The sequence below is a fragment of the Lepisma saccharinum genome, chromosome 3 (assembly GCF_977018435.1).
Source record: "Lepisma saccharinum chromosome 3, izLepSacc3.1, whole genome shotgun sequence".
Lineage (NCBI taxonomy): Eukaryota > Metazoa > Arthropoda > Insecta > Zygentoma > Lepismatidae > Lepisma > Lepisma saccharinum.
In genome coordinates, this window is record NC_139231.1 from 124,276,132 (window position 1) to 124,300,323 (window position 24,192).

At 39.3% G+C, this 24,192-nt stretch overlaps 1 protein-coding gene across 2 annotated transcripts in view; it reads right to left on the reverse strand.

Moving 5' to 3' along the window:
* LOC145985396 (putative cytochrome P450 304a1) overlaps window positions 1-24,192 on the reverse strand; it is a 145,944-nt gene that overhangs the window by 51,803 nt on the left and 69,949 nt on the right. For both annotated transcript variants that reach the window (XR_014441419.1, XM_083119369.1), the window contains exon 6: window positions 17,886-18,066. Coding sequence is in view for 1 of the 2 variants with exons in the window: in XM_083119369.1 (XP_082975495.1) it covers window positions 17,886-18,066 (181 nt within the window). In the remaining variant the exon portion in view is untranslated. The remainder of the gene's footprint in view (window positions 1-17,885; window positions 18,067-24,192) is intronic.

A 24,192-nucleotide genomic window follows, 5' to 3' on the forward strand; every position in this document is an offset into this window, starting at 1 on the left:
TCTGCTCTGTGGGGGTGTATAAAGCCATCCCCTACATCAAGATCAACCTCAATCTCTGTGTTGGGTTGATTTAGATTTGCAAATGTCCTCCTGTTTGGAGGGAATGATTGTAGCTCATAACTCTCAATATTTTCCATTGTATGTATTTTTATTTAAATGTTAATCTCTATGATAGCAGTTGTTGTGGCTCCAGCAAAATCAACTAATTCTTCTTTTTCATTAGTGACCATCAATTCAATATAATCTATTCTATTATGGCACACAGGAAAATATAATGTTGGGGATGGATTGTAGATGATGGGCTCCATGAATTCGGAATTAGGTTTGAATGTTGCAATGATGCCGGTTTGTTTGTGAGTGCCTATGCCATTTGATTTGGTGATCATACCCTCAGCCACATTACAGTGAATATTCAGAGTCTCTATGGCTAAGAATTTAGGTATATTCATAGCAGTGTGTTTGATTGCTGGTTCAAGTTTTGTGTTGTTCTCAAAGCCTAACAGCTCTCCTATAGTACCCAGATTCACTGTTTCTGTGGCAGATACAATTTCTACTCTGTGAGTGACAGAATTTTGACTTAACACTATACCTCTGGGTAATTGAGCATTTAGAGTGGACAGATTATACTGCCCTGGAGTGATGACAATTTTTTGATCCCCTACTGCAATTGTGTTGTTGTGGTGTGTAATATTAGGTATCAAGTACATGCCGTAAAATGCTCTGAGAGCTATTGTTTTGGGATACACTATGTCATCATGCAATTTGAGTTTCAATATTGAATTTTGGCTGGTGAGATGGAATACCCCCATGATGTTTCAGATACCACAGTGCCTTTTGAAAATTTTCAATTGATGGTTTATTTATTTGAGACATGTATCTAAGAACAGATAAACACAAATGTCCGCAATTAACATCTTTGAAGTTTTGAACACGGGCATTATTGTAATAAAGATTAGCTGATTTTAAATATTTTATTAAATTTTCAGGTGGAACACCTCCAAATGAATCAAACACAAATGCCTCATTTTTTAAATATTTAAGATAACAGATCCAGTGAGTGCCCTGATTTTTGTACTTATCCAAATTAACAATGCCACACTCTTTGTTGAGTGGTTGTTCTGGTAAAGAATCAGACATGTACACACCTCTAAAATGTTTGATGCCCAGTGGCTTGATTAAAGCTTCAATATCTTGGTTTGTAAGCGGCTCTTGTTTTTTTTAAACTTACTCATGGCTCTCTTAACACCTTTGCCTTGTTTCTCCATGGCCAGGTTATGGCGCCTCTGCTCATCTAATTCTGCCTTATTCTTCTTGGCATCTATTACTGTTTTTGCTATGGCAGCTGATCCCCCAGCCATGCTCCCCACAGCCCCAAGTGCTGCTAAGATGGCAGGGATGGTAAATATGAAACCCCCTGTATGCAATTTTTTTCTTGATTGCTGTAATTTTTTTAATTGGGGGGTACTAAGCAACAATTTCATACCATGTCCCTTTGCAATACAAGAGCTTTTTTTCTTGCGCTGCTTTTTGGTCAAGAGACTGTCAATAGTTTTAAGAGATTTGAGACCTGCATAAGGTATTTGATACATAACACCCTTGGCCTTCATTGTAGGTTTATTATATACATATTCACAGCCCCCACCCCAGTTTTTGTTTGGTGCTCATAGCTATGGTGGTTCCCAATGCTGATATTCTCTCACTCAAAGAAGCATCTTTGCTTACAAATCTACCAAATGCAGCCTCTTCTAATTTCTTGTCTGCAACATGTCTCTTGTCAAGATCAGTATGTGTGTTGTATGCTATGTCATGGTCTCTACAAGCAGCATCTAGGGGATTAACACCAGGATCCCCTCTGTTTAATCTATGGTCCAATTTTGTGCCTGGACCACAATACTGATAGCCTGGAATATGTAGTTCAAATGGCAGCTTGTTTATAATGTCATTAACAAGGCCCCGACCCTCAGAAATATTCCAAAATTTAGGTGGTAGAGTATTAATAATTTTTATAAGATATCCAATCCCCTTAGTGTCATTCACTATAAAATTAGACAATTTTGTGCTTATCATGTCCATAATTCCAACCTTTTCATTGTAAAAATTGTGGTTGCCAGCATTTTCCTCCCCAGCTATCACCAATAACCTATCTACAAGTTTCCTGACATCATCAACCCACACAAATTCTTTAGGCAGGGTGTTGTATTGTTTGATTCCACTACCTGTCTTGATCTGTGACCATATGGGTTTGATTAAATTATTGTATTTTGCTCCACTGCTAGACTTGACTCTTTTTTGTGTGGGATCATTGTTCTGGTATAGAGCATCTGATTTTATTAATAATTCTTTGTAATAATCATAATCTTGATCTGTATAGCTGCCAGGCCTTTTCCTAGTCATCAGTTCCCACAATCCAGGTGTTCCGGGGTACTTAACAAAAGCACCTTTTTCTCCGAGACGAGATTCTGAATAAACAATTATATCATCTCCCATAAAAGTTACTCTGAAATTGCCAATTCTATGTATGATACTGCCATCAAGCTCTGTATCAGCATATAAGCCAAAGACCTCATCTTTATTGTCTTTAGGTGTGCTTAAATATTTTTGAGCAAGAAGACCCAATTCAATAGGATCCTGAGTAGCTTCAATTCTTCGAGGAGCAACAGGACTAGGTGTATGAATACTGGAAAGTGGGGTGATTGGATAATCTAATATGTTCCTTGCAGCTACAGGTACAAGCTCTGTGATCAAATTTTGATTTTGCTCTGTAACAGTTTTGATATTCTTACCTAAATTATTAATAGCATCAATTACAGGCTGTTCTGCTTGTTTGTGTTTTTCATAAATTCCTCGGTTCTCTGATTTCCATCCCTTAAATCTTTTTACAAGATAATCTCTTAACTTAAGATCATCAATGACTGGTCGTTTCATGGTTATTTATTTATGTCTCAACGTCTAGAAAATCGTTGATTTTATTTCTGTATTTGCCGCTATTGGGTGTTCTTGTCATATCAATTGTGACAAACCCATAACTGTCCTGGCTCCAGCACTTGCTGCAAAACTTGGAAAAATTATTGTAGCTCAAGTCCCCACCTACATATTCATCATGTATGTGTTTGAGGTTGGTATGATCCTGATGAAACACACATATAAAATTGCTGTTGTCTCGGATCAGCTGCTTCGGTATTTTAGAAAAAGTCTGTGCCATGTAGAAGCAATCAATGTTTTTGTGTCGGCCCTGTGTAAAGAAATTTCTAACCTTGTTTTGATTATCCAGTATAATGTCATCAAACACAACAACAGAATTATCGAGACATTCATGAAGTGGCTTAACATCTGGTTCAAAAGTGGCAATATCCAATCCATCATATAGCTTCATCAGCTGCTGATATTTTAATTGTTCCAAGCTCTTAGAGAAGACATAAAAGTGCCTGTTTTTCCAGTCTAACCAGTTGGGTGCCAATAAAAAATTATCAACCATTAGTGTAGTTTTACCACAAGCAGATGGCCCAACAATAAGACACCTAATATTATCAGGCAGCAATTTTCCATTTCTCTTATTTTGTTGTTCAGGTTCTGGCAGCCTTTTTATAACATCCCAGGTGTTCATATTATTATTTTGTTTGCATCGATCCAGCTGTTTTCCGGATGACCCAGCCATTTGACAAGTAACTTGTTGCCTTTTCTGCGGATAATTTTTTCTATGAGATATGTGTCAGGCTGTTTAGTTTTGCTGAGTTCTTCTTCATAGAACCTGCCTTTGAGAATTTCTCCTCGGTGATCTTTTATTATATATGTGTTAAGGGTCCCGGGTTTAACTTGAACCACTGTAAATAATTCAGTGCTCCAGTTTCTTGTAAAGCCTCTTTTGAATAAATGCTTATATTTGCTGATTCTTACTTGATCGCCCACCCTGTATTTGGCCCTTCTTGTTGTTGGCTGGTATCTAGGATAATAAACAGTCCTGATCAATTTTTGCTCATCAGATGAAGTTACTTCAGAGGGTTTCATGTTGATTGTGGAATGGACAGAATTGTTATATTTATGTAGAAGTTCTGGAAGAATATTAATCCATTTATAATTACCTTGGAGGGTAAATTGTTTATACATAAGATTTTTTAAGGTTCTGTTGAATCTCTCTACAATCGAGGCTTTGAGATCACTGTAACTCGAGTAATGTTGTATTGACTGGCTTTTAATAAATTGTTGGAACACAGAATTATAGAATTCTTTGCCATTATCTGTTTGCAAATAGCGCGGTGATCTTCCACTCTGATTAATGATTGTCCTGATGGCTTCTGTAACACATTTTCCAGTCTTGGATTTGAGTGGCACAGCCCAGGCAAATTTTGAAAATGTATCTATGACAGTGAGTAGATACTTGTAGCCCTTGTTGATTTTATCTAAGTTTTTCAACTGCCCACTTGCCATTTCAATCAAGTCGCTCTGCCATAAATCATCTATGCCCTTTGTGACTACTGGCAGTCTCTTAATATTATGTCTGGCTTGTCTGTGTAATTCATCAACAATAATTTGTCTAGACATAATATGAAAACAAGAATATTGCAACTATGGGGTGCTCAGCAGCTGATACTGCAGGATTTTCTAAATATAATTTGTCCCCTATTTGTATTTTAAATTCCAAAGTGCCATCATCTTCAGTATAGGCTGTTTCTAATGTATTGGGGTCTGTAAAATCCTCTAACTCTACACTGGTGATTTTTTGTTTGTTGTCAGCATTTGTTATTGATAAGGTAGGGTAGTGGTGTGCCTGTGGTTGAAGCCAATATTTGATCTTGATTGGTCTCAATGTGCCCCCAACAAAAAATTGGTAATAAAATTGTGCAGGGGACAGCATATATATTTTGCCACCTGGTGTAAATGGTGAATCATATTCTTTGTTGGGGATGCTGTACAATTCAAGAATTACTGTATGTTTTGGATTCTCGATTATGCCGGTTATTTCCTTTTCTGCTGTAAGCAATCTACTTGTTACAGATTCAAGGTGCTCATTGATAGTCCTAACAACATCATCATGGCCTGGCTTGATTTTTATGTCCACAACAAGTTTCTTGTATTGTTGCACAATCTCTTGAAGCTGGGTGGCAAAAACAGACAGAGCATTTGCTTGATTGGATTCCATGGTCCCTAGCTGTTGCTTGATATTAGCTACAATTTGTTGCAAATTTTCAACAACTGCCAATTTTGAATTTTGAGCAGTAAGATCATGGACCTGTCTTCTGATATCCTCAAACAGGGCATGCAGTTCATTAATATGTTGATTCGTTGGTAGAGTGGCCACTGTCTGAGTAAGTTGTTTGATCTCTGTCTGGATATTCTTGATATCTTCTGATTTCAATATGCGATTCACTGCCCTCTTAATATTTTTAAGTTCCTGTGATGTGGGAAGATTTGATACTGTATTTTGCAAAGATTCAAGTGCCAATTTCACATTGTTTAATTCAGAAGCATCAGCCACATTTTGCATAGCATTTTGGAGCAGGGCTATATCTGCCTGAGTGGGTGTTGATTGTTGTAAAATTTCAAGTTTTGTTTGGATATCATCGATCAAGTGATGAAAATGAGATAGCTCAGATTCGGTGTTGAGGTTTTCAAGCTTTGTGATCTGTTGCTGGACACTGACAAGTGTATCTACAATACCGGGCAGGCGGGATTCTAGCACATTTGCCAAATCACTTTGCACTGCTGCTATTGTACCCTCAAGATGGGTTATGGAACTTTGAATTTTTCCAAAATCTTCATATGTTTCAAGTTGCAGCTTGATGTTTGCTACACTCCGAGTTATTGCATTCAAAGCATCAGAAGATGGCAAATTGTTCATAAAATTTTCAAGTGTCTCAATTTTTTCTTTAACCTCGGCTATGGCATTGTTCAGAGGGTCCAGATTAGGTATTTGGAGTGACTGAATCTGTTCTTTTAGAGTGGAAATCACTAGATCAAAATCTTCTTGTGATTTTATGCTTTTGACAATTGTTTGGAGCTGTGCCTGGACATTATTTATCTGCTCTTCTAATTGCTGTTTCAATTGCTCGGAGTTGGTAGCCTGGGTCTTAAATTTGGCTTGAAGAGCTGCTACAGCTTCTTCTAAACTTTGAAAATTATCTAATGTGGCCAATTAAGTATATTTCTGAAGCAACAATTTGAGTTCTGAGTCAATTTTAAGAAGAGGGTCCATGCATTGTGATTGTAAATTTGTAATTTCTAATTGAAGACTGGCATTGAGTGTGGTCTGTAAAGCTTGTAAATCACTTCTTAATTTCTTGACTCTGACATCAAGCATCAGAATCTCATCACTGTGATCTTCATGTCTTGTATGGCCAAATATATCATTAGGCATTTTTGTTTTAGTGGTTATTTATTATAGAGTATCTGATTCTTAATTCTATAAAAAAAGGTATAAGCTTGTCATATGATCCTGGGACTTCAATATATAAGCAGTCACCAGCAGAAACAGTATATACAGTGCCAGAAATCATGTTTGAGTGCTTAATTCTATAAATATTTCTCCCTACTGAAATCTTGACATCACCCTCAGGGGTTGTAATAAATTGTAATTGACCACCTACAGGTAATTGGTAATGATTTAAATTATTGTTAAATATGTACAATGTTTTACCTGTTTCATCATTATTATCTGTAAGTATGCTGTTCAGATGAATAATTAACAAGCCACTCAGTTTAGACAGCATATCAGGAGAGGCTTGTGGTGTTGGCAGCTCCATAATAGCCTGTTTTTTGAACCCAAATAAGTTCATAGGCATGTTTATTTATTTCAAATCATGCTCTGTGCTTGTGCATTGTTTGCCATTTTTCAAATCACAATGACCCCATGGTAGAGTATGTATGCCACATGATAAAATGTATCTCTTATCATCATTTGGGTCCAGGGCCACTTTTGTTACAATATTTGAAGTCAATAAGTGATCCACACTCTGAATTCTATTTTCTGATGTTCTGATTGAACTCTGGGATTTGATGCAATTTTCATAATCTTCAAATTGGAGATCTTTGTCAACAGTCACTTTGCCAATGCCCTTGGCCTTTTTGGCAACAGCGCCACTACATGTTTCAAAACTGTACATCTTGGCACTTAACCCAGCAAATTTCACAATAACATCACCAAGTGTCTCATCTTTTAACTTGCCAGGCACCTTTTTGTTGTGGTGTTGAATCTTTGTATGTTCACTGGTATCAAAATATTGAAACAATTCAGGCTGTGACATATCTTGATAAACATCTTCTGTTTGAATATCAAGAATAAAACTATCCGTGTCCATGTACAATAATTTTACACGATCACCATTTGGCTTCTTATATTGTACAAACAATTTGAGGGAGAGCTTATAAGAGCCATTTTGTACATTTAGAATTGCCTGGAGATTAGAATTTATACTGTTCAAGAAATTCTCAATGCCACATCTTGGCTCTGATACAAACCGGTGATCTCTTAATTGGCCATTAAAACTGCTACGGATAGGTTCATGGCGTGGCTGCTTTGCTGCTCTGGCATTAAGAGGTGCTTCGTGCCTTCTTTTCAGACCAGATGTAGATGGTTGTGTTGATAACTGTACAGAGCAAGTATCTTTATGTGTATATGTGAAGTATTGCATGCTGTATTTTCTATTGCATTTGGGGCAAATTTTTGTGGGAGTTCTGCATTTGTCTGGATTACAAATCTTTTGATGCTTAGCCCAATTGGGGCTGGATATATTCTTATTGCATTGATTACAATATTTTTGATTAGGCATTTTTGCTGTTGTTTATTATATACAATTTCCTGGGATTCAAATCAAAATTCTATGCTGGATAAAAAATATCAGTTGGGTTCAGCACTGTGCTTTGTATGTGTGTGTATGTATGTATGTGTGTATACACTTAATATTTTTGGCTTTGGTATTTATATACAATTTCCTGGGATTCAAATCAAAATTCTATGCTGGATCAGTTGAGTTCAGCACTGTGCTTTGTGTGTGTGTATATGTGTGTATGTGTATTAATATTTTTGGCTTTGGTATTTATATACAATTTCTTGGGGTTCAAATCAAAACTCTATGCTGGATCAGTTGAGTTCAGTGCAGACAAAAAAACTGCATAGCTCTATGTCAATTAGTTCTTGAGTTTTGTATTTAGGAACCACTTTGGCCCCCCTGCCAAAAATTGGCTTTTATTGCATCAGTGTATATTGTCTCTATGACCTTACTTGGGTTATTCCAGTGCAGACAAAAAAAACTGCATAGCTCTATGTCAATTAGTTCTTGAGTTTTGTATTTAGGAACCACTTTGGCCCCCCTGCCAAAAATTGGCTTTTATTGCATCAGTGTATATTGTCTCTATGACCTTACTTGGGTTATTCCAGTGCAGACAAAAAAAACTGCATAGCTCTATGTCAATTAGTTCTTGAGATTTTGTATTTAGGAACCACTTTGGCCCCCCTGCCAAAAATTGGCTTTTATTGCATCAGTGTATATTGTCTCTATGACCTTACTTGGGTTATTCCAGTGCAGACAAAAAAAACTGCATAGCTCTATGTCAATTAGTTCTTGAGATTTTGTATTTAGGAACCACTTTGGCCCCCCTGCCAAAAATTGGCTTTTATTGCATCAGTGTATATTGTCTCTATGACCTTACTTGGGTTATTCCGCCAAATTATATGCTTCAAGTCTCCTATACTTTGGTGGAGCCTGTTCAGGTTCTATCCCCCACTTGTGGGTTCCACTGCCGATCCAGCAATGGTGAAGAATCTGCACTGTGCCCTGGCTTTTATAGTTTTGTCGGACCAATCAAAACCTTGCTTGCTTTAGCCAATCAGAAAACACCACATCAGCACATTATGTCATAACCATTTAATCAATTAATATTGCACAACATGATGCAATAGAAGTGTGCCGGGAAGTAAATATGTATGGATGTGGGTGGGTGGGTGTGGGGGTGGGTAGGGGTGGGTAGGTGTGGGTGGGTGTGGGTGGGGGTGGGGGTGGGGGTGGGTGGGGGTGGGGGTGCATCTTGGCTTAGTTTTAAGTGCTGTGTTCAAAATAAAAAATATAATGGCTGGTAGCTGTATCCAAGCCTTATTATAATTTTTGTTTCTACATTCTGTCACTAATTTTGATCCTAGAATAATTATATTTATGGGGGTGACTCTGCATGGCCCCCAGAGCAACATACTGAAATTTTGAAAAAATCAATTGTTTTATTTTTGCTATTTTCACTAATTTTGATCCTAGGCCAGTAATATTTTATGGGGTGACTCAGCATAGCCCCCTGAGCAACATACTCAAATTTTGAAAAAATCGATAATTTTTTGGATTTTGATTATCTCTGGAACCATGAATCCTAGAGACATGGGGTTTGTTGCTTTGGCCTGGGCATGGCAAGATGCAACTTTTTGATCTCTATAATTTTTCAAAAATCTCTTGTTGTTCTCTAGATCTTGAATAACTTGCCTATTTTTCAAGATAGGTGCATGGGGGTTGCATATTTGAAATCTAGAGGCTGTCTAGAAGTTTTGTTAAAAAATCGATAATTTTTTAAATTTGAGATTTTTCATAAACTATCAGTACTGGAGACTTGAAATTTTGTAGGCATATTCTAGGCATAATTCTCTACATTTTATGTCTCTATAATTTTCCTGATATATGCAATATTTAAGCTGTAAATGCCTAATTTTTATAAATAGAATTTTCTGAAAAGTGCAATATTAACAAAATTTTGAAATCTATACCTGCTAGGGCACTATAGCAGTCACTATACTTAAGATATCAAAAATATCAAAAGGGGCATATTTTTAACAAATTTATGGACAACAATCTCTCAGAAGTACCTTTTATAAGTGTAGCCTCATCAATCTGAGGGGGTCATACTTTCTGAGAAATTGCCGACGGCATTTTTTACAAAAATCTTAAATTAGGCGGGGTTCCACACTAGAGCAAAAAGCTCATATGGGCATGTTGAGCTAGTTTTAAGTGTAAGCAAATCTGCTGGAGGGGGGTTCATACTTTCGTGGGTTTATAGTACAGCCAATACCACTACTAATTATCACCGTCAGAAAAAATAGTTGCCTTATCGTAAAAAATTTTTATCGTAAAAAAAATTTGTCTCGTAGAAAAAAAAGTTGTCAAAAAATGTGCAACAAAAAAGTACGTGTCAAAAAAAATGTACCTGTCAAAAAAATATGAGAAAAAAATGTAGGTGTCAAAAAAATATGTCAAAAAAATTGTACTTGTCAAAAAAAAATATGACAAAAAGGTTGTCAAAAAATGTGCAACAAAAAAATGTACGTGTCCAAAAAATGTACGTCAAAAAAATATACGAGAAAAAATATACGTGTCAAAAAAAATGTACATGACAAAAAAATGTACGTGCCAAGAAAAATGTGCAAGTAAAAAAACTTGATATATAAATAACACACATCGTGAAAAAAAAATCTACGAGATGAAAAAAAATTCTTCGATATATATAAATAACTGTGAAAAATTAAAATTCTCTAACACACGCACACTCTGAATTTCTCCTTCGATATGACTGAAAAAAAATGAGTGATCTCCAAGCATTAAAGCAAATGCTAAATTTGTCAGTCGAATATGTAAAAATTCAGGAATTGGAAGTCGACAAACCTTACACGATAACTTCCGGTTATGGTCCCAAGGTGCGTCTGTTGCTCAACGGACAATACAGTCTATTTTTACCAGATCGATACGCTAACATGTTATCCGACGAGAAGCTATCTATTTTAATCGAGAACAAAACTCGAATCGTGTACAAGGGGACAAAGGAACTTCTTGGTAAAAAAACGAAGCACGTAATAGAATTTGTGTAACGGCTGCGCGGAGTATATAAAATAACATATCTTGAAAAAAAAAATTACACGAAACAAAAAAAAATCTCAGAACATATATATAAATTACATACCGTGAAAAAAAAACATGAAGCCCAAGGGTGTCGTGTACCAGATACCATATTCGAATCTGAAAACCCTGGGTGCCCTCGATGGCTTACTCACCAAGAAACAACGCGAGAAGAAACGTTCTTGCTTGACCAAAGGACACGGAATGAAATTGCTGCTCAGCACCCCACAATTGAGACGGTTGCAGCGTTCGCGGAAACAGCAAAAGATCGGAGGTTTCATATTCAGCATTCCGGCCATCCTTGCGGCTTTGGGGGCCGTTGGAAGTTTGGCTGGGGGTAGCGCCGCCATCGCGAAAACCGTCATCGACTCGAAGAAGAACAAGGCGGAATTGGAAGAACAGAAACGTCACAACCTGGCCATGGAGAAGAAAGGGAAGGGCGTCATGAGGAAGTTTAAAAAAAAGAAACAGCACTCACCAACCGAGACATTGAATCTCTGATCAAACCATTACAAATCAAACACTTCAGAGGCATTTTCATGTCCGACTCGTTACCTTCAACCGTTAAAAGAAGAGAATGTGGAGTAGTCAACTTGGACAGTCAAGAAAATCCAGGCACGCATTGGATATGTTACCACAAAAATGCAAATAACAATAAAGCATTCGTTTTCGATTCTTTCGGAGGTGTTCCACCTACAAATTTAGTTCATTATCTGAAAACGAACAACCTATACTACAACGACGAACGCATTCAAGATTTCGGAGACGTGAACTGCGGTCATCTCTGTCTCTCCATGCTCACGTTTCTCTCTAAAATAAATAAGCCATCGGTGGAAGATTTCCAGAAAGCACTGTGGAATCTGAAACAGCATCATGGGCGTGTTCCATCTCACGAGCGAATCTTCGATCTTGAAACTCACGCTGCACGACGACATCGTCTATCCTAAATCCATAGCTCTGCGTGCATTCTACAGCATGTACCTCATACCTAACGTCACGCAGCACAACAACACAATTAGCGTCGGAAGCGAACATATCGTCGTCACGCCAGGCCAATACAATCTTTCTACTTTGCAAGCTCAGTTACCTAAAGGCACGTACCTTTCTCAAAATTCAGTCACACACAGAGTCGAAATCGTGTCCGCGACGGAGACCGTGGACCTGGGCACCATAGGAGAACTTTTAGGTTTCGAGAACGACACCAAACTCGAAGCTGGCATCAAGCACACGGGTGCAAACATTCCTAAATTTCTAGCCATCGAAACTTTGAACGTTCACTGCAACGTGGCGGAAGGAATGATCACGGAATCCTCTGAAGGGTTAGGAAGTCACAAGCAGACGGGAATCATAGCCACGTTCAAACCCAGTTCCGAATTCATGGAACCGATCATCTACACGCCCTCTTCGCCGATCTATTTTCCAGTATGTCGCAACCGCATAGACGTGGTGACGAACGAGAAAGGCGAGGTGGTGGATTTCGCAGGTGCCACGACGACGGCCGTCGTGGAGATCAACGTATAATAAATAACCATACATCATGGAACAAATCGAAAGTTACGAATTGCAATCTTTCCCTCCGAACCGTCGCACGTTTGCAAATTTGAACGAAGCGAACCGGGAGATCGAATACGACGTGGACGTAGGCGACGGGTTCGTTCATCCTCACAGAACGGACCTCTACCTTCAATTCGACTTGGTGAAAAAGGCAAGCGGAGACGCGTTCCCCGCAGCAGCAAATTTGATACTCGTGGACAACTTCGTGCCTCACCTGTTCTCGCAGGTGGAGGTGAGGTAACACAACACCGTCATCGACAGAATCGATTATCCAGGCATCACGTCGACGGCAGTGGGAACATTGAAATTATCCAAAACGGACGCAGCATACTATCAGGCGGGAGGATTCGAAGCGGGGACCAAAATATCGACGAGAAGTCACACGGTGCTCTTTCCCATGCGTCTGCTTCCGGGATTCTTCTCGGACTACAAGGAGATCATGTGGAAGGGAGGACTGAGAATCACGTTTCGAAGGCGGCCAACGATAACGACGCACTGATGCGATACAGCAACTTGAACGCGAACGGTATCACGCCGCAGCCCAACACATTACCCGAAGCAGCCAAGTGCGTCATCCGGAGCATGGGGTTGAGAATGCCGATCGTGGAATACGAAACGAACTACGCCCTCAAGTACAAAGCGGAGATCTTGAAAAGTCCGCAGGTGGCCATTCACTTTCACGGTTACCAGTGCGTGCAGAAGATAGCGTCGGGAAGTCACATGGAATTCGACGTGACGACGCAGTTCAACAACATACAGTTCGACATGCCAGATTTCGTCGTAGTGCTCTTTCAGACCGGGAGGGACAAGAATCAGGAAAAAGATTCCAGCAAGTTCGACGACTGCAAGATCAAGAACGTTTATCTCAAGAACGGCAGGAACGAAGTGTTCCCGCGCGAAAATTACAACCTCGACATGACCAAAAATGATTACCTCAAACTTTACGAAGCTTCCACGGCTTACAAGCGCGTGACCGAGGGAAACGTGGACATGTACTACGCGCCCAGCGAATTCAAAGCACGCAGGCCGATGTTCGTCATCAACACGAGGAAAAGGAAGCAGGTGGTGGTCAACGATCGAACCAACATCAAGATCGTCTGCGAGTTCCACGACGCGCTGCATGAGGATACCGTGTGCAGCGTCATCCTGGTCGCAGAGAAGTCCTTCGCGTACGACGTGAAGAACGAGAGGGTGACGGAACAGTTTTAAATATTTTGCCTTCAGAACAGTCGCTGTAGATGATATGGAAAAGTTTTTGCACGGCAGAGAGCTTTTCGGATTATAAAGGGATGTGAGGTGGCGTAATCCGCATCCGAAAATTTTAGTCCCCCACACATTCCCCATTTTTGTCTGAACTGAACATCATGGCGCCCGTTTTTTTTTCCGATGAAAAGCCATGAAGTACTCTCTCTTCCAGCTCTCCTATTGTTCACTGAACATGCCCTTCACGCAGCACAGTCGATTTCAAATACCGCTACAAATACCATATGTTTTTTTTTGCATCAATCATGAGGAGAAAAACACATCGTAGCAGGCGAGGGGCTCAAAAACATCGTAGGAGAGAGAGGTCCTCCCGTTAGGTCGTAGCAGGAGGGGGCCACACACATTGTAGAATATCGCACATGTGTTTTAAAAAAAACATCGTAGCAGATTACGCTGAGAGCAAAGGTCGTAGTAGATTACACTGAGGGACCTTACAGTAAGAGGAGACGACAGACTTATAGGTAAGTCATTTCAAAAGTAGGTCAAAGGACGAGGTTAGCATAAGAGCAGGAGGTAAAAAAATAGCTTTAAAAGTGATGCCAGAGCTTCTCTTCTGTCCACTTTTCTCTCATTGTAGGTTAGTTTAGTCCGTAAAAAAACGGATTACGCTGGGAGCAGAAGCCTATATTAGCAGGTGGTAGTAGATTACACTGAGGGACCTTACTAAGAGGAGACAGACTTATAGGTAAGTCATTTCAAAAGTAGGTCAAAAGACGAGTTAGCATAAGAGCAAAATTTGCAGGAGGTAAAAAATAGCTTAAAAAGTGATGCCAGAGCTTTTTCTGTCCACTTTTCTCTCATTGTAGGTTAGTTTAGTCCGTAAAACGTCGTAAAATAAAAAGTAGGTCAAAGGACGTATCCAGAACGTTGGCTTCATACTACTCTCTAAAGTAGGTCAAAGCACGTAGAGGCTCTCGTGTAGTTTAGCACAAAAAAAATTAATAGGTTAAGTTATATCACGTAAGATCGTGGCATTCGTACCAAGTATGAGTGGGAAAAAAGGGAAATTTTACTAAAACATCGCTAAACGCTAAAACATCGACAAAAAATTGTCAAAATATGTCAAAAACTGATATTCAATTGATAAAAAAATGCTACAAATGCATACCTACCAAGTGCGAGGTGGGAAAAAAGGGAAATTTTACTAAAACATCGCTAAACGCTAAAACATCGACAAAAAATTGTCAAAATATGTCAAAAACTGATATTCAATTGATAAAAAAGAGGCTACAAATGCATACCTACAAAGTGCTACTTTGAAACAACCAATATACACTACTCACGCACACACAGGATATCGGCCGTTGTTCTTATAACGAATATAACATGTATGAATTATGTCAAGATAAATTGGAGCCTATTCACATCCCTACGGAACTGGGAAGAAACTCCACGTAGAGATTGGAAAGTTGTGTTCCGACAAAATCGGGATGTATAGTAAATTTAAAAGCAAAGTGCTACCACAGATAAATATATCGTTATCTGTGAGCTACCTTGTGCTTTGCACCAAGCCATGAAAGCGTGTAGGGAGTGTGGAGATAAGGCCCCACGCTTTCTTGATCAGGCCGAAGGTGGGGATGATGTGATCAGCACCACGCCCCTGGCCGCCTTTACAACCCTGAGTTTCCTTCAGGTACCAACTTTATACGACGCTGGGTGGTCGCCGGAGTTGCTTCAACAGATGGACAAAATCCCAATTCTCCGCTGTCGGTGATCGAACCCAGATCTCTCGCATGGTAATAAAATGCCCTAACGTCTCAGCTACCAGGGCACATACAACATAGTAGCCTATGTAATTAAGACAAGAATTATTTTAGCGTTTCGTTAAATGTATTTAGGCGAATCATTTTCGGGCATATAACGTGTAGCTCTTGTCGGTTCTGCGACCTGGCTTGAGAAAAAGCGATTTTCTGACAATCAACATTCCACCTGACAAGTCACGTGACTTTCCTACATTTCCTGTGCGTGTTGGCTATTGCATTTAAGATGAGTTGCTCTTGAGATAGACAGAATCACCCGATCACCTAAACGTGCAATGTGTGTTGCCTACCCATCCGGCATTATTTACTGCCATTAAAGTCTTATGGGGAAGAACTTTTTTCACCACTGTACTCTAATGTTTCTAATATCGTTGTATGTTATGGAAGCGTGCTGGGCCCATAACCCAGAGGTCCGTGGATCGGAACCATGCTCTGCTACCAAGAAATTTGTAACCTGCTGGTTGTGTGCATGAAGAAATAGAACAAATTAATCTCAAGGGAAGCGTGAAAAAGGTCCGGGATCTATTTATGCACAAGCTTAAAGTAAAGCAACAACCAACAGATACAAATTCAAAATTATTGAAGGTTACGGCCAGCCTTTAGGGCTACCCCCTCAGTCTCAAAAGAGAGCCAATGCCTATTATCGTGCGAACTCAAATATAACGCGAGGATTAATTGTTCCCCATTTACCAATCAAGAGAGAAATTGTAGGCAAACATAAATGATCACAAAATAGCGTGGAAAATTACACTGCTGCAATTCAGAAAAATTATCACATTAACACATAATAACTACATGCAACCAACTACATCGTCTACTATATGCTTCAACACTAGTTCTTTTTTTTTTGGTATCAATAATAGATTCGTTACTTTAGTGTTTTACTTCACGCAAAGATTATAAACAAAAGGAGAGGCACAGAATTGTATGAAAGTTTCGAAAAATACTTTTGAATAACAAATTTATTTATATCCAATCATGAACAAGAAACAGTAAATTTCTCCAATAACAACAATATAAAAAAGGATAGTTTTATGACGTACAATTCTAATTTTACGTATCCTTTTTTGAACTTCCTTCGAACTACAACGTTAACAATTTCTGACTGTCATTCTTTGTCTTGTCATTAGACGTGGCAGTGATTATATACATGCGTTTTACGCAGAAATTACAAAGTTCCAGCGAATGCTAATACGCCCACCAGTTCCAATTGAACCTCATTACTTAATGCTGGTTATAATTCTGAACACATCAAAGAATTTTGAACATTACAATTTATCGATATGTTAACCTCTTATATTACGTATCATTCCTATTTCTTTTGGCAATAAACAATCTTATAATTTCTATGACATTTGATGCTCCCAGTAAATTACTTATTTATTAGTGCCAGTCTCCGTGTGCGTCTTATTTTTACATTTTTTAGAAAAATCGCAATTATAAATAGCAAATAGCTCACGTACGCCAGGCTCTACGCTTGCAATTATGGCGAAGAATGCCGCAAGTTCATTTGCGTTACTATTAACGTGCAATCCAAAAGATAGTTTGACACTAGGGGTGCGACGAAGTGCTGTAATAATGATTTTGAAGCGACTAGCTTTTTTTTTTGTCGATTCGTCGTTTAGTCCTACGACACTCTTTCTTTATATTTTCGATCCGGTTAAATTAAAGATATTCCAACCCATCACAGTGCGCGAACTTGCATTCTTTTTGCAATCAAAAGGAGGGAGAAAACAACACAGTACATACCTCCATTAGATTTCGCATAGAGTATCAAACAGCAATCTCTCGCAACCATGTACGGCAAGACACTACAAGTCGTGGCTTCCTTCACGTCTCGCCTTCAGGATATTGGAGTCACACGTAGGAACATCTCTGGGTTCGTATTCAATCACCAACATGGATACTAATTCGTGTTACTGGAGAAAACACCCAAATCAAACTGGGCAGTGAGCACCTTGGTACATTCGTCAAACGCACCCTTCCATAAAACTGCTTCGCGATATAAGGTCCAATGCTTGTGGAGAGGGAAAACTAATTCTTGGTGCGCGCAAAAAGAGAAGAATTCAAAATTGGGTTAAGTCTCGCCAGCGAGGCAACTTGCACACTTAACCATGCGGCGCACGTAAAATTGTCTCTCACACTCGTGACGCAAAGTCACGTCGTTCTTATCGCGATAATTACAGGATCGGAACTGCTGCTGTTTTCAGCTCGGGAAGCGAGCACGGAGCGAGGGGTCGGTGGAGACCTCTAGCGTAATAAATTATAATCCAGGGAAACAAACAAGACGCAAAGCGTACGAAGGAAATGAGAAATTGTGACGTTTTTCTACGCGAAAATACAAATGCGTAGAAAAAAACGTCACAATGTGCAAGGAACAAAACTATTTGCTCTTGCCTTTGTACACCCTTGTATGTACTACAATATGATTGATAATGATTTGTGTTACCTTGGTCTATCATTTAATGATGGAAGTCTGTCTCTTCCTACAATTTCATCGATTTCTGCCTGCAGTTTCTTCTGAATCTCTGGATTGTGAATAAGGTGAATAATTGTGAATGCGAGACTCTCCATAGGTGTTGTTGCAGCTGGTATGAAGGCGTCCGCCAGTATCATTGCCAGTTGTTTCACTGTAGAAATAAAGTTGCAGACACATTAGAAGTTTCATTTTTTAGCACATTATAAGTACGAGGTGCATTCAAGTCCTAAGGTCTCCTAATTATTATCTCACGAATGGAAGCAGTTATAAACGTGAGAGTTGTTTGAGTAGAAGCATCCATTCTTGAATGTTGATGATGCCAGATGTCAGCACGGTCCCTTTCATAAGAAGATAGTGACGCTGTCCAGCGACGGGCGCATTGTTGATACTTGAAATGGCGTCGTTTATATTGAAAGAACAGCGTGTTATTATCCATTTCCTTCACCTGCGTCGTGTAACACCCATCGATATTCATCTTCAATTGAAGCATTCCACCGAATAACGCTGTATGGCACTTTTGGGAATGTGCTGAGTTACCAGGGAAATCATTCTGCGGTCCTGCTTGCTGGCCAGTCATAAGGTCAGATGTTGCCCAAAAACTGCTACAGTGTTTGCATAAGGTTTTATGTTGTTCTCGCATTCACTGAAATGTGCCATACAGTGTTATTCGGTGGAATGCTTCGATTGACTGAGACATTCTGCGGTGGTGTCATGAACGTGAACAATGTGTGTTCGTGGGTGCGACAGTTGAAAGAAGGTCGAAATTCTTGCGATAACAAACCAAAGGAGCCTCGTCCACTAACCAGCAGCCAGTTACTCTGAGAAAATGTTGCTTTCGGACAGCGAAGGCGTTATACCCACGCATTGTTATCCTAAGGGTCCCTCAATGACTGGTACAAGCTATGAAGCTTTTTGAATACCAAGTTGCTTCCAGTATTGCGGGAGAAACGGTCGGAAAAACGCTGAAGCTGTGTTCTTTCATCCGGACGACGCACCTCCTCATCGGGCGGCCATTGTTCACACATGTTTTACGAAAAACAAACTTGAAGTGATTCCACATGCTCCGTCCGTCGGTCCCTGTGGCGGAGTGGTTACTACATCGCTCTACGACGCCAGAGGTCCCTGGTTCGAATCCTGGCCTGTGCATGGATATTTGTGAGTGTCCATTCATCAATTTCATCATTATCATTACTCAACCCTATCTTTGCAAATTAGCCAAAAGTGGCACAAAAAGCGAAGTAAAATAAAGCAAATCAAATCACAAAATCACATGCTCCGTCCATACTCACCTGATCCCACATCTTGGCTCCTTTCAACGCTCAAGGACAGTCCCTATGGTCGCACATTTTCAAACCGTACCGCTCTTGCAACAGCGATTTTTCAACATTCAAAACGGACCCCTGAAGAAGCGTTTGCAGAGCCAATGCTATCATGGCGCCAGCGTTGTGAAAAAAGAGTACGTCTGAAGGGTGATTATGTTGAGAAGTGACGGAAGTTTCAGATGTCTGAGTAGAGTACTTTTCTAAAAATAAATTCGGAGACCTTAAAATTTGAGTGTACCTTGTAATTTAAACACACTGCAATTTCTTATAAAATTTTACACTTTGTCATTGTATTTTCCACAGTGAAATGTGATAACTGGGATTTATAGCGATGCAACTGGAGTTAGTTAGGGACACTTCAGTTTTGTAACAACTTTGAAGGGTCAATGCAACGCAGAAATGTTCTTGACTGTACCTGTTTTAAGTGGAACTGAAAATATTACTGATTCTGTGTATGTGACAGGCTATCTCACATTCCAAAATTTCCTTGGAAAATGATGCATAATAGTTCAGTAATCTGTTTTCCTTTATAATAAAGGGTGTACTTGTCGTAAGCCCCTTTGTTCCTAACTTTTGAATAAACAGGCATCATGCCGAACTATTTCTTAATATTCAAAAGTTATCTGCTTTGAATATTGATTTTCCAGTTAAAATAAATCGTAGATATTAAATATCAAAGAGGAACTAGAAAAACGTAAAATCAATATTAGTTGTTTTTGTTATCTTATTTAGGCCTTGAGCCAGGCAAATTGTCGGTACCACTCGAGGGGACGGGTTCTAATATGATTTTATGGTAAGGTTGGGATGCCTAGATATGGAAAATAGGTGATAACATGTCATAACTCTTTGCCTTCTGTGTTTTATCACTCCACTCCCCAGAAAACCTTGACGTAAATGGAAAATTTTGATAATTTTTAATATTTTGACTTTTACTATTAGAAATGACAAATACAGTAATTCTGATCTAAATTAATAATAATGATGATAATAATGAAGATTATAATAATAACACTAATTAAAATATAAATATTTTAATAATTTAATTGACAAGTTAGATGATATTTAACACCATTACTGGCTATTTGCCCGTCATTAATGCCGATATCTCTGAATTAACAACTGACGTGCGCAGCTGTGAGAATAACAATAGCAGTCCAAGGACAGTGTAAGAGTTCATTGAGGAACGTGGGCAAGTGGTACAGTACAATGCCTCTAAAGTGCGATTTACCTGAATCAATGCGTGGAGAGCCATACGAAGGATGGAAGCTGGACGGTCAGCGAGAGGTATCTGTAGCACTTGGAGAGTCTCAAAATGCCATTTCTCGCCTGTATATTCCGTTCCAAATAACGGGAAATGTGCGACGAAGGCAAGGTCAAGGCCGTTCGCGAGCAACAACAGCAAGACACAACGGGTACCTCTTGTCAACAGCCGATTGGAACAGACGACAGAATGCCATTCTCGCAGCAATAGGGTGCAGATGTCATCTCAAACAGTCTGCAATCGCCTTCTTAAAGATGGCCTATGTGCATATAGACTCATGGTGTGCGTTCCATCACCGTACAGCTTTCAGTCCGTAGAAATTTGGCTGAGGAACATCGCAATTGTGGCCACAACGAATGGGGTTGAGCGATGTTCTCCGATGAGTCGCAGTTCAGCCTCCAGCCTTACAATAGACGTGCCTTATGTGGAGGGAATGTGGAACAGGCTATAACCCGGTTTTTGTTGAAGAAATATTCTAAAATGGAGGTGGTGAAATTATTTTGTGGGTTGGAATCAAAATTGTTGGACGTACGGACCTCCACGTCATCCAAAATAGCATATCCTTAGATATGGAGACGAGAACCTCAGACCTCTTGCCATGCCGTGCGCAGATGCAATAGATGATCATTTCCTTTTCATCGGCGATAATGCTCGTCCTCGCAGAATTCTGTTAGTGCACAACGTGCCAGAGGACGAGGGAATAGTGAGTATGGAGTGGCCACCGTGATTACTAAACTTAAATCCCATAGAGAATGTATGGGATGCACTTGGCAGATGCATTCTAGGTAGGATGACACCATCCTCAACTCTTCCAGAGCTGAAATTGCCCAAAGTGAAGAGTGGCGCGGAATCCTCCAAGCTCTCATCGATCACCTCATCGAGTCCATGCCACACAGATGTGCTGCGGTGTTGTTCGTTCGAGATCACACACCATACTAGGGGTGAGTTACTGCTGTGACCATGTCCGTTTGTTTCTGAGCTGTTCTATTGGTACACACATAGCTCTATAGTGACGCACATCATGTGAGCATTGGTTCAAGCGACTGTAGGGTCTTTCTGTTGCCTGTACTAATCCATACTCTACTGTATCAGTTCTCTGAATGTTCCTTCAGTTGCATAAACATCGGCTGTACATGGTTTTCGTCTAGTTCTTTCTGTTCCTCTCTTGATCCAAGAAGAAGCTGATGGATAGTTGTGGCAGGTCAATATCAGACAAGACACTATTTGGTCGAATTATTGTGACAGCACAGAATCGGAATTTTCAAACGGGGTTTCTCTTAGAACCATTATCGTGGGCATTAGAGACATCCTTGCAGAAAAATGTTATGCTCCTGAGGAAATATCTGGAAATTCAGCCACGGTGAATGATAGTATGTATGGCTCTTATTCAGAGGGTAAAAGATGAGGAATCACACTTTGGTGAGGTCTCTCTGCCTTGTCCATTGCTTTCCAGAAGGAAATACTAGTCCAAGAACCGATGTCTGTTTGGTACGTACAATGAGATGTCTATAAAGAACACCGAAAAGATAATCACATGGAAAGAACTCGGGCATCAGTCACAGAGCATCTCATCTTCCAAGATTGTCAGAAAGTGAAGGAAATTCCTAAGTCACGTAATGAATAAAACAACTCTAATTGCATTTCTTGTTAACGAATGTAGGAAACCAGAGCATTTTGTAAATCTTTTGAATAAAGCACTTCGCGAACTGTGGAGATAAATGATGGAACATCACATCTGAAGGGAGCCCCAAATTGCTCAATCTCCACAGTAAACATGAAGAAGATATAGTAATTTGTTGGTGAATACTGCCGCTGCTAATGAGGGTTATGAAGGGGTAATGAGAGGCTCAGATGACACAGATGTGTGTATTGTGTGTGAGATTCCATGAAAGAATCATGGTTAAATTGTTTCTGAAATATAGTACTAAAATACCCATGTGCGTTCTTGACGTTAAGAAAATAACTTTCATTCCTATAAAAAAGTGTTTGTCTAGATATGATAAGTCTTCATATGCATTTACAGGTAAAGGAAAAGTAAGTGCATCCTTCCTGTCAACAGACAAACACAGGAAATATTTTCGCACCCTCGGAGATCAATGGGATCTCAATGAAATAGTGTCGTTCTCCTGCTTACTATATGCTCCAAAATCTTCCGTGCATTGTGTGAATGACATGACATGTCGTCTATTCTGTGCAAAGAAGGGTGAGATAGACATTTATCAACTTGCAAGAAACATGCTTAACGTGCGATTATCAATCCGCTATAAGCAAGACATGTCTTCTGAATGATCCACGTACACCTACACCAAGTGGGAGAAGGTGGACATTGAGAAAAACACGATGGAGCAGAGGAGCTGGTAATGGATTGGATGGAATGGCAGCCTGGATCTTAAACTCTTGTTAGATCTACAGCTTGCAACTCCAATAGAAACTTCCTCCCCGATGGTGCAGTGGTAGTGTCACCGCCTTGTAATCAAGGGCTCGCAGGTTCGATAACTTGTGGAGTCACATGGCACAGTGGTTCGGATCCCACTTTAAACTGTAGGTCCAGTCCCAATTAGGCTATATGTACATAAAGTGGACTTGAAACCCCAAATCAATCAATCAATTTGGTGTTTCAAATCAATCAACCAACCAATACATTAGAAACTACAAACTGCGTCTTCTTTCTAAATAACATCAGGTGCACTGACAAGTGAAGACTACCCACATGTGATAATCAATAAGTGATGACACCTATTCAGAAGATGATGATGATAAATGTAAATAATAAAATTTTGTTTATGTTAAATTATAACATACATGCATATTTAAGATTTAGCCACTATTTTTATTGAAAATTGTAAGTATAACTTATGCATTTAATCTATGTCAGTATATAAGCAATATAATAAAGTTTTATTATTATTATAAGGATTATATTAATATTATTACACTTAATAGTTATAATTCTTATAAAATAATATTGAATTTAACAAGTCTGATGAAATTAAAATTACTTATTCAAATATTGTGATCAATTTATATGCTTTTTATAAAAAATATGAAAAAAACATTATTATTCGGCTACGGTTACTAATTCAATAATATTATATAAAAAGCAAAGAGTTATGAGATGCTATCACACATTTTCCAGTTCCAGGCATCCATACCTTGCAAGAAAACATCCCCCCGAGTGGTACCGATCGCCTAAATTTGAGGTCCTGGCTCATGGACTAATGGTGGTAACAGAATTCGCAAACATTATCTACTTATGTTTGTTTACTTATACGAGTGCGATGATTAACCTCCTCAGTGAGTTTGCGCATTAGGTGGTAGACCAACGATCCCAGTACGGAAGGTTCTGGGTTCGAGTCCAGCACCATTTCACGAGTGTTCCTTTGTGAGTGTCTCTATTTCGCACAAAAAGGCTAAGTTGAGAATTGAATCTTATTTTTTTTTCAGTTAGAGCTTCATTTGTTTTACTATAACTATTCTTTGCTTTTAGTAGCGTCTTCAACTTTCTCTTTCGGGAATCAGAAGTTTGTCCTTAGTTCAAGAATTGCGCAGCCTCCCCCCCCCCCTCCCTCCTTCAGGCATTGAAAGCTTAGGCTGTTTGATGAGAGAGATAAGGTTGCGCTGCTAATGAACCTTCTTCCGCAGGCAATTGTACTTCGAACGATGGTCGACCTTTAGTTTCGTCAGCATCAGATTA